General features: G+C 41.3%; 1 protein-coding gene across 30 annotated transcripts in view; it reads right to left on the bottom strand.

Annotated features, from left to right (window-relative positions):
* The window catches only part of APBB2 (amyloid beta precursor protein binding family B member 2), a 328,434-nt gene that overhangs the window by 30,040 nt on the left and 286,171 nt on the right, over positions 1 to 12,223 (bottom strand). For 14 of the 30 annotated variants that reach the window (XM_037897880.2, XM_037897878.2, XM_043544465.1 and 11 more), the window contains one exon: positions 2,389 to 2,394. The exons of the other annotated variants lie outside the window; for them this stretch is intronic. In XM_037897880.2, coding sequence (XP_037753808.1) covers positions 2,389 to 2,394 — 6 coding nt within the window. The remainder of the gene's footprint in view (positions 1 to 2,388; positions 2,395 to 12,223) is intronic. 30 annotated transcript variants of the gene reach the window in all.

Genomic DNA, 12,223 nt, shown 5'->3' with positions numbered 1-12,223 from the left:
CCACCTATTTTCCATATAACTCTGTGTCTCCATGTCATAGACACCACCCTTCCAACAGAGAACTAGACAGGATTCTCTTCAGACTTAGCACTACATCCTGATTAGGCAGAGGGATGGCTATTAAGCATAATGAATCACTTACCCTTTCCCCACATTCTGTGGTGGGTCTCTCTCTCTGTCTCTCACCAGAAACACCATCCTGGATCTGAGAAACCTTCCCGATAAGAAGTTTTGCCAAAAATGCACCCTTTCCCGCAAAAGTTTTGTTTTAGACAAACTGGCATTTTCTGATGAAAACCATTCAAGAATTCCCGACTGGCTCTAGTTAGGGGGGCAGGAACTGTATGACGAGTCAGGAAGAGAGTGTCAGCACAGGGCTTCCATTTCAAATTTGGATTTTCACTGTTTTTTTTTTGTGGCTAGAGATAGAGGTTTAGGGTCAGATCCTCATCTAATGGAAACTGGCAGAGCCCCATTCAACTCAGTGGAGTTACACCAATTTACACCAGCTGAGGTTCTGACACTTAACATTTTATTAGCATGAACCTTCACATTGCAGTTCTTTTAGAGAAGAAGTCCCATCTTACTTCAGAAAGTTTATGAAAGGTATATGGGGATTCAACTACTTACTCAGCTCTAGAGGTGCTCTCTCCAAGGCTAAGGTAGATGGATGAGACAGCATGGGAAAGACTGTACTGCTGCTACTCACACTGTGCAGCATCACAGGGGCTTTATTCTCCAGATTAGTCTTTAAATCTTTGAACAGCCTCTTTGATGCCAATCATGTAACTTGGATAAACATTTACTATAGTAAATTAATATTTAGATATTTTAGACAACAATCCTACCTTCAAAAACAACAAGGAGTCTGGTAGCACCTTAAAGACTAAGATTTATTTGGGCATAAGCTTTCATAGTTAAGTAACCCACTTCTTCAGATGCACGGAGTGAAAATTACAGATGCAGGCATTATTATACTGCATGTGTCAGTATTATAATGTCTGCATCTGTAATTTTCACTCCAAGCATCTGAAGAAGTGGGTTTTTTACCCACGAAAGCTTATGCCCAAATAAATCTGTTAGTCTTTAAGGTGCCACCGGATTCCTTGTTGTTTTTGTGGATACAGACTAACACGCCTATCCCGATACTAGAATACTACCTTCGCAGATACAAGTGAAAGATGCAAGCCTTTGTAAGGAATATTTAAATAACTGATAAAGAAATCAAATTGAGATGCCCAAAGCTCAAGAGCACATTTAATTTAAGATGGCAGCAAATACTAGAACAGTATCTTCATTGAGATTTGCCTTATTAAGCTGTTGGGAGTGATAGTTTCCCTTTTTTCTTGATTATTCAGACAGAAAAACTAATCACAGTATTTTCAGAACCAGAGAAGCAGATCACAGCACACTTTTGTTAATGTTAGCCTAGAATGATCATCACTTCTTACATGCATGAAATGTACATTAGCTTGCAAAGCCATAATCACCAAGAAAGTTCAAACATTTCCCTAGGCCAGTGCTTTCTAAAGAACTGATTAAAAACCAGTCAAGCTTGTAAAGTAGTCTCATTATATTCCTTGAAGCAAACCCAAGGAAATGTCCACATCTCTAAACTATCTCCCTTCCATCCTGTTCCAGTGCCAGGGCTTTACTATCTAGAAGAACAAACATAACTGGACTGAGGCCGAAACCTAATTCTGATTTGTGGAGTACAATTCTACCAGTAAGAAATTGCTGCCTGACTATAGCCCTTGAGCTGCAAAGCAAATGATAACAATATAGTAGAATAGTACTGTACATGTTCCAATACAACAGGAAGTGTTATAGAGAATCCTAAACAATAACTTTGCACAACATGCAGATAAAAAATGCATACATGACAGTTTCTATAACTTGAAGGACAACCTGTCATCCCAAACACTGGATGAAGAGAATAATTTCAGTGTTGCCAACTCTCATGATATTTTTGTTTTTCTTAAACTCCTCGCTCCTGGAGTCATGTAATTATGTGCGAATCTGAGCTTTTATTTAATAAGAAAAGTTTCTAGTCCTCATGGCCTAGAAGAGAAGAGCTGGAAAATATGAACCCTAAATTCTCAAACACCAGAAGGCATGTAAAAAGAACCATGATTCTCCCCCGGACCCCCGCCAAATCTCATGATTTGTAACTAGTCACATGATTGGGGGGGAGGGCTGAGTCACGATTTTTGAATGCATGGGGTTGGCAATACTGTCATTACTGGATTAAAAATGTGATCAGGTACAGGATTAGTTTACTTCACTACAGGTTAGCTTTTGTAAGACAATGATGACTGATACTGGCACTGTTTGGTGAGTGCTAGGCAGATAAACATGGAGAATGATGGAGAAATGAAAATCATTTACCTCTCTCTGAATCCAGGAAAGCATGAAGAAACAGAACAGAAAGAGCAAGTTAGAAAGCATTCACACAGACAAAAGTCCAGCATACAATGAGACAGAACTGTTGACAGCAGTACTGTACATTTAACATTCAATATTCCTTTCCTGCTTAGCTTACCTAGGCGTACTGCAACTATTTCCTTTCAGCAGTTATTCTGGTTGAATCCTGTGGTGCTGAAGTTTGTATTTTTGGAAACATACAATGAAGCCAAGAGGCATTAGCTGAATTTAGAGAGGCAGCACAGGCATATCAACATCAAGAGGTAATCGAGCTTAAAATATCACATACAAATATGGGAAGCAGTATGCAGTAAGCACACATGAAAAAGTTATGCAAACCTTTGTGTTTCCAAAAGGAGCTGCTATTTAAACAAACAACAACAAACTAATCATGTGTTTTAAAAACATGCCTTACACAGTGTTACTGTTAAATCCTTGATTGCCCAAACTGAAAGAGTTTGTAAGTCTGCTTTCATTTTCACCATCTGGGTTAAAAATGTCTTTTTAAACTGAAGCCAAATTAAGTTTTCTCCATCTGTGGGATTTTCAAGAGCTCTCATGATTTAGGAGCACAAGTAGCACTGAAAATCAAAGTCACCTGGGCTCAGTTGAAAATTACACCCTCTGAGACATCCATGGCTGAATTCTGCCCCAACTTGCCCCTGTGAAACTCCACAGAAGCCAATTGGTGTAAATCAGCATAGATTTTAGCTTCAAAGCTGTTTTAACAAATACTAAACTAACGTGATTTAACCCAAGCTGTTTTTTATTTCCCAACTGCAGCCCAATAGCTCTCAACAGGTGGGGGGGGAGAGGGGCTGGGGAGAAGGGAAGGGAAAGAGGCCAGGCAGAAGCAGACAAAATGTAGCTAGTTCACTCCTTCATTGGTTGTTGCCTTTTGCCCTTCATCCCGCACTAGATTTTCCAGGATCCACCTAGATAGCTGCCACTGCTGAGGGTCAAAGCCACCCTAGAGCTGCTGGCACTTTGTAGCACTGCTATCGAATCCCATGCTGCTCAGAACAGCAGTAATAGCTGTTGTATTCCAGTGCCTCTTCCAAACCTCCACTGATGCTGGAGCTGGTGACTGCTGGCTACTGGAGCTACCTCCAATAGTGGGTCTTCAATAGGAAAAGGATGCGCTCTTAACTCATGTTAGCTAATGTTGTAACGAACATGGGGTAAAATCCTAGTGAAAACAAGGAAGTCTGTAGTTTTAACAAGCGTTAGCAAGTTGAGGTTGAGACGATGGGGGAGCCAAGCGTTTACATTGGCCTGCCAAATGTTAAAAACTTGCAAAACTGACAGCCCAATCTTCTCTTCAGTCACCTCCCTCAAGTTATTTCCCTACTATTACAGGATCCTGCAGCCCAGGCAATCTCCCACCAGTACTTAATGAAGCTCACATGCATGGGGCAAATGTCCATTGAGGCGTGTCTTCACAACTGTTCTACTCAGATTTTGTTCGCTACCCTGACACTTGGGTCACTGGGGATGCCCTGAGGAAGTGTGGCCACGGTCTTTCTCTACTATGCCAGGATTGTTTGCTTCCTAGGCTCTTTCCATAACCAGAAGAGAAAAGATATGGAGTGGGAATTTGCAGATAAGTACACCCTTCTATACAGGAAAGCTCCATTCCTCTGAGCCAAATGACGGTTGTGTGAGAAAAACACCAGATATTGCCCAAGACCAGGGGTTCTCAAACTTCATTGTACCACGACCTGCTTCTGCCAACAAAAATTACTACACAGCCCCAGGTCGGGGAACTGAAGCCTGAGCCCCCAGTGCTCAGGGGAATGGGGGGGCAAAGCTGAAGCCCTCCAGGCAGGGGGCCTGTAAGGGCTGAAGCCCTTGAGCTTCAGCTTTGGCTCTGGGCGACAGGGCTCGGGCTTCAGCCCTCAGCACCAGCAAGTCTAAGCCAGCCCTGGCGACCCCATTAAAATGGAGTCGTGACCCACTTTGGGGTCCTGACCCATAGTTTGAGAACTGCTGCCCAAACCAGTTACCGGTGAGTTGACTGCATTTAGAACCTAGATTAGACATATGTACATTGCCTCTATGGGGATAATGAATGATGTCACTAGGATGAGAGGTCTCATCTGTTGTCTTTGACTACAAGGTTGCTAGAGATGTGGGGCCTAAAGGACAATCAACTGTTGATTACATTTGCTCATCCTGTTCCCATTGCTAAGATACTCCTGATCCCACTCCCTTGCCCAAAGAATAGATCCCCTCTCATTCTCACCCCCAAAAGGGTAGAACTCGTTCAAGGAAGGGAGGCTGATCTCCCATTTGAGTGAGGTTCATGTACAATGTACAACTTCAGGGACAGAATGAATGTAGGGCTCAGCATGATTTCAGGTTCTATCCTATTGGAAAACAAGGGGCACTTACAGAGGCAAAGAGGAAAACATGTTTCACACAGCAAGGGCTGAGTAAGAAAGAAGAGAAATGAAAATGAATTTAGGATTTACAGAGGGTCTTGCATATGCATTTTAGGCCAGGTTTTAGGTTAGGTTTGCGGATGCCTAACTCAATGCACGTGTACAAATCAGATATTTGCATGTATGCATATTAAGATAGATGTTTACTATTTAGATGCCATTTGTTGTCACTTTCCCTCTAAATTGGTGTCTCTCTTTTTCTTCAGCATTATCTGTGGTAATACTCTGTTGTACTCATTAGATATATGGCCAAACGTAGGCCATACTTATAGGATGAGGGACACTATCCCTGGAAGCAGTGACTCTGACGAAGACTTGGGGCTCATGGTGGTAATCAAATGAACATGAGCTCCTAGTGCAATGCTGTGGCCAAAAGCACGAATGAAATCCTAAAATACTAATGAAATGTATAAACAAAATAATATCAAGTAGGAGTCGAGAAATTATAGTTCCTCTATATGTGGCACTGAGGTAGTTGAACGCAAAATGTAGAAACAATCTTCCTGATAGTTTCACCAAGTGTCAGTGTGAAGCAGGGGGAAATAAATCATCCTTTTTCAAATAACCAACTGTGATGTTAAAGGTAGCTGTGGAAGGAGAGGTGAACATCTGCAATGTGCTTTAGGACTATGCTCCGTCTTACTACTTTCTCAATGAGGTTTGAGTAGTGTGCTTAACATCCATACAACAGAAATTTAGGATGAATGCACCTGAGGAGTTTGCACCTTCTCTTCATTTCATTTTTACTATCTGAGAAAGTGGCAAAGACCTTCTTGTCATACTTTCCTGACTTGTTGGATGGGATAATCAGCAACTGGAACAGAATAGTTTGCCGTTTCCTTTTCTCACGTAGAATTAATAGCATTAAGCACAAATGTATCCCCCCCATCCCATACAAACTTGTAGCCATTATTAGGTCATTTTTCTTCTGTTTCTTCACTCACAGCATTTACTTGTGGACCTAGAAGTTTAAATCTGCCTGGAGGAACATATCCAGGCTTCATTCTTTAAATTGTTCTTTGTGTGTTATGCAGAGGGCAAAACTGTCAGCATAAAAAGAAGGTTGCAACTTCTTATTAAATTCCAGTCTTCGTCTCAGTTGCTTTTAGAGCATAATCAGAAATTGATCTCTGCCCTATTTTCCATATTGAAGATAAACAGATTGCTCTTGAATGAAGCAGATGTTGAAGAGCTGTTACAAAGCTCGATACAGGGATTTAAATTATCCTTGTGGTTGTATTTTGATGATGACGTCATTGAAAAATGTTTCATTTCCAGGATCATCAGACACAGTGTTATATCCTTCAATATCAATAGACAGTAGCATCCCACCTGTGGCCTGGGAGTTTCTTGGCCCTTGATGTGCTACATTGTGGTCACTGAGGTTGAGAAGAAAATCTGTATTTGATTATGAATGGAAAATATGTTCCCTGAGCTGCAGCCTGAAATTTTAAAATGGAAGGGTTTGAATCAGCCCCATTGTTATGGGGAGGAGATTCTAGGAGCATCTCAGTGGGATCTAGGAGTGACCCCTCTCTCCAATCATCAATGATTCCGTCCATTCCTCTTCCCCGTCTACACAGTGCTATAATTTATTGATTGTTGCCCACTGGCTTTACACACATAATAGGGACCTCATTGTGCTTACCAAAACCCTTTTAACAACCCAGAGATTTAAATTAGCTCCTAATGTTTCTAATATCAAAAAGACTTCCAACTATAGACAATGACCATGGTAACAGTTCAGTGACCCAGAATTTCAAAATTTGAAAGAAAAAAAAAATCTAGTTTCTCAGGATTTAATCAGAGAAGAAAAATAATGCACATTTCATCTGAAAAATAATCCATATGTTTTTAATTAAAAACGTGAAAGGTAAAAATGATTACGATTCTGAATTTTCTGTGAATTACCCAAATTTTAATTTCATTTGAAAGGTGCACTCAAGTGGTCTCTCAGACCCAAAATTTAGATTATTTTTCATTTTAAATAACACTTAGGAAAAAAAAAACAAGGAAAAAGGTGCCTCTGGGATAGAGCAAAATTTAAACATACTTAAGGTAGCTGGATGCAAAATTTTTGATCTGCTGGTACGTAAGTCCTTGAAACTGAATCTGTTAATTCTTCTACCATTATACAACATGAAATTTCACATAATACTTTAACAAGACAATACCACTGCAGCAGAAAGCATGGAAGGGAAAGAAAAAAGGCACAAGGAAAATCTGTAAAGGGTGGCAAAAATAATAGATTGTTTAATTTCTTTCAGCCAAAAATAAATGAGTGGGATTCCCACCGTGGAACTCTCTAAAATGCTAAAGTACAAACAAGTCAAGGGGGACTAACTCTCATTTTAATCACTAGAATTCCTTATTGTAGTTTTCAAATGAATCCTATGTGTCTGTGCAGAGACTGAGCACATCTTGTAACCTACGAATTAATTCACACAAAAAAGACTGTATCTGTCTATGTGTTTCTTTCACATTTGGATAGCTCAGTTATGGCCAAATGAATTCTCTTTAAACTTCTCAGAGAAATTCGCCCCAAAACTAAAAGCAAACATGGTAAGTTCCAGTTCAAATGGCAGATTCCACAGAAGGTTGTAAGTGTCTGAAAGCAGATGTTTAGAATGAATTGACCAGCTCAGCTTTAGCTATGATGCTATAAGAGCAGCTGTGAAGAATCTTGAATGTAGTATTCTATGTACAGTATATTCCCAATTATCTGAATAGCATGGGGGATACAGATTTTATTCAAGAAATCAGGAGTTCAGCTAATTGAGAGGACAGGAATCATTCAGCAGCGGGATGGGCTTCCCCCACAGCTGGGAGCTCAGGTCCTCCTCCTTGCAGTCCTGGCCAGGGGTCTCTGCTCTGCTCATCACTCCTGGACCAGAGCCTTCCTGGCACCTTGCACCTGCAGGGATCGGGTGTCACTGGCCCTCTACAGCTGCACTGATACAGCTGTGCGTGCTCACTCACTCCACTGACAGAGGGGCTGCAGAGGGCTCCTTGCACTGCCGCTAGAGCCATTCAGCAGCAGGATAGCCGCCTTCTCCTCCTCGCAGTCCACACCGGGGATCTCCGCTCTAATATCCGAAATTCTGCATTATCTGAATCCCTTCCTTGTCCTCCAGCATGAGATAAATGGGGGACAAGGAAGGGACTGGGATAACGTTGAAGCTTGGATAATAGGGTTTCGGATAAACAGGAGTATACTGTATTCCATACTGAGGGGATTGATTTTTAAAAAGGAGCAAATCATGTCCTCCCACAAACATAGGAGGGCAAGAAGAAATCAAAGAAACTCTGCAAAGATCCCTATGCAGAATTTCTGACATATCATTCCCTTGAGGGAAGAGATTAAGGGACCCACTGAGGAGGAAGAAGCTGCAGACTTCCAACCCTGCGGATCTCTAGAGAAAGGACCATCCTGTTCAGAGAAAGACTCTTTGAGTTGCTGCTTTCCTCTGAAGAAGCTGGGCTGTCATTGGCAGTAACTGCCAAGAGCTGTTTTCAAGCAGCTTTAAGTCTCAATTGGATTTCAGATCAAATTCTGCAAAGCGCCCAGAGGATAACATCACTGAGGCTCCACCCCTTGGTAGTCCAGTCGTAACACCTATGGAATCCTGACCCTGTGGAACTCCAGGAGAGGAACTCATATTGGGGCCCAAGGAGGGAGTAAAGGTGAGAGAGGTGGGGCGGGGGAAGAATCATGATACTGTTGACGTAGAACCTTCTCCCAGGAGAGGTCCTCCATGAAACATGAGCAGAAGCAGAGAGATGATTGAGTGGTATTGAGGTTATTTCCCCTCAATTTTGTAACTCAATTCTTGTAAAAGGGATTGATGTAAAACTACTTCTGATCACAGCTATAAAATATCCAACTTACAGATCAAGCCTAAGCACTATTCAGCTATGGAGGTCAGCAACCTGAGGGTAAAAGGAACGAATTGTAGTGGCAAAAGACAAATTCTAATATGGTTTGCGACAGCTCTGGGAAGGCAAACGCATCAATGAGAGGACTTGGGGGCAAGATGGAGAAATGAATGGGGGAGAAGGCAGGATTGTGAGGAAAATCATTAGTGAGAGAGGGGAAGAACAATGTAAAAAGAAAGGACAGAAACACTGTCTTCCATATTACTTACTGGTTGAGTTTTAAGTGCCTGATCCTACACACCTTATAGACAGTCAATGGGAGTTTTGCTTGCTAGGGATGGCAGGATCAGCCTATAGAGAGTGCTATCAATACCAATAAACTAGCAAGAAAGTGGTTAAAATATTAAATAATTTATGTTTTGCTCTAAATCCTCTTTTGGCTCTTCCAGATATTAAGGATATTTATCAAATCTACACTGTATCTCAAATGACTGTGTAGCTAATAAACTGAAAAGTGATAAGGGTAAACTACAAAACTACTTAAAGAACTACTCACTTGTCACATATAGAGATTTTCCAAGTGACTTCCTCTCTCCCTCCCCCCCAAAAATTCAAAACTAGCTGTTTCTCAATAATTTGTTTTTTAAGGTAGGAGAAACATATTAGTTTCTTAAAATAAATCATGACACCACATGTAATGTGTTAGATACATTTGGATGTACAATTAGATGACTAAGCACAGTTAGAAAAGGTGAATATGGCAACAGCATGCTTAAAAAGATAACCAAACCCTACGGCTCAGTGTTTTTTGTTCTCTCGCTTAACAATAATTGTTAATTATTGTCAGTTGTTAACAACTGATAACATCTTTTATTGCAGCTTGAGTGTCCATTTAGATACAGATTTGCTTTAAAAATAATACACATTTATGGAACACAAACAGTTCTTTGCTAATTACTTTTACAGAAATATCAGGACAAGCCGATAGCTTCCTGCACAGCATCTGAGGGAGAAAAGTGTTTTTTCTGTATAATGAAGTTTAATTATGCAGACTTCTTTGGTAAAGCGAACAAGATTGAATAAAGAATATGCTAGCTCATTAGATTATCAGTACGTTTAACACACTGAAAATAAGACCATACCTTCTCATTGTCTTTTGTGCAGAACACCTATAGATCAATGGCAGATCATGGCCCTAACTATGTTTAACCAACCCTTTAAATGTCTCTGGTTCTATATTTATTCTTACATTTTTACTACCCTCTCTACCATCTGCTCTTTACATATAGTAGACAAAGACAATCCATGGTAAAATATGAGACTGTGATGCTGCATAGTATTACCTACACTGCAAAAACCGGACACTATTGTGTACAGTAACATCTTTGATCCAATAAAGATTTAGGAATCAAACTTCAGTCTCCTTGCCCCAGCCTTTAACCAAGCCATAACGCTTTACAGAGGCTCCTTATAATCTCTTTGATGTTCTCACACAATGACATTCAAAAAAGAAAAACTACTATCTTCTACCACACTGTAGTAAATAAGAAAGCCCTAACACTTGATAATTTCCAGCAATGAATGAGTTCAGACAACACTTACAGCTCTTTATACCCTCTTCTTCCTCCTCAACCTTTCCATCCTTATTAACAGGGCCGTCCCTAGCAATTCTGGGGCCCTAGCAGCCCCCAGGCCTCTGCAGGGGGGGGGTGGGGTGGGGAGGGGGAAAGCCAGTGGGCTGGCCCCCAGCTCTCCGCTGGGGGGGGGGGGGCACTGGCTTAGGGGGCAGCAGGAACGCCCCCCCCCAGGACTCACCGGTGGTGCAGCCGAGGCCAGGTTGCTGCACTCCCACTGTTGGTGAGTGCAGGCCCAGCCCGGCTGCAGAGTGGGGGCGGGGCTGAGGCGGAGCAGGGGCATGGGAGGGGCAGGGCCCTGGGCAAGAGCCAGAGCAGGGGCTGGAGCAGCACGCAGCTGCGTACTTTGCATATGGGTAAGGACGATCCTGCTTATTAACTTCTGTCATCTTCTGAGTAGTGGGCCCAGTGATATGTACCCCATCTAGATTGTGGCTGACTGCTTCCCCTTCCCCTCCTCAATCTTCTGTCTTCAAGGAGATTGAGAAGTAACCTTCCTGCCCCCCAATACCTGGAACGTATAGCCTGTCAGCCCTCCTTCAGAGCAACAGCAGGATCTTGCCCTGCTTCCTTAGTCTTTAAACTCAGGGGTGAGGAGCATCTCAGCCCAAAGGGTAGTAGTAGTCGGACTAGGAACAACTGCAGGACTTTGAGATGGGACTGGGCCCTATAGGGTTCAAGCAGGAATAAGCTGTAACACAGACACTTAATGTGAGGGAGAAAATTGGAAAGCAGTAAATTCTGAAACAGAGAGGATATTAGGCATGAGTTTGCATTTGCGGTGTGATATGGCAGTGAAAAGGGCTGATATATATTTCGGCCACAGACACTGAGGAAGTGAATGACCAAAGCTAGCTGATTACAGTCCCTTCTCTATATAACTTCTACGAGCAGACATGGAATACTGCCTCCAATTCTGGGCACCTCATTACCAGAAAGATACCAATAAACTGAAATACTCTGCACTTCCAAATACTGGAGGATTTATAAGCTCATAAATGTTATTTGCTTAAATGCATAGATGTGCATCTTCATACACTACTTCTCCTAAGCCAGCCTATGGAGTACAGAGAATGTATCTTTATGGTTTTGTAATACACGTTTATGAACTGTAATAGCGTTTGACACAGCAAAATGCATATACAAAATGGATTCACTCTTTAACAGCCGAACACAACAGGACAAATAAAAAAGAAACAATGTAATCTTTATCTCTGGGTATTTGGAAATTTCTTTCAAAATTTAACACAGGACAAAATTCTTTTCTTTAGAGACCAACTAATGCCCATAATAGATCTATTACATATTTGAGAAATAAGTTTGCTTGCACTGAAAAGAAAACAGAGATTTAGAGTTTTGTTTGTTTTGTTGTTTGTGTGTGAGTGTAAAGTCTGGCAGTTTTCTAACCTTATTTTCCACAGGCTTCAACCTCATTAGTTCCATTGACTTCAGTGGAAAGAAACAGATTTCCAGCAGCTGAGCATCTGGCCCTGTGTCTCAGAGCTCTCCCCGCCACAAAATTTTAAAATCAAGTAAATCAATGTCTGTAGCTCTTGCTGTAAAAATCCCCCATTGACTACAGACTGGATTGTGCCATCAATTTTTAAGCAAAAATTCCCACTGGAAGCAACAGGGATTTCTGCTTAAAAATTGATATCTTGTTCTGGCCTTATGTTCTTAATCATATCCTACATAGAAACCCTGTAACCTACTCAAGCTCTATTTTTAAAATAAAATAAATATCTCAAACTGTTTGACACATGCTGCATGAAATCACTTAAAAAGCCAAAATGGAACAATGAATTAATTCTATACTTAAATACTACACCAAGGCAGCAGAGTCAC

Source organism: Chelonia mydas, chromosome 4, assembly GCF_015237465.2.
Source record: "Chelonia mydas isolate rCheMyd1 chromosome 4, rCheMyd1.pri.v2, whole genome shotgun sequence".
In the NCBI taxonomy this organism is placed as follows: Eukaryota; Metazoa; Chordata; order Testudines; family Cheloniidae; genus Chelonia; species Chelonia mydas.
This window is presented reverse-complemented; position numbering and strand designations above follow the sequence as displayed.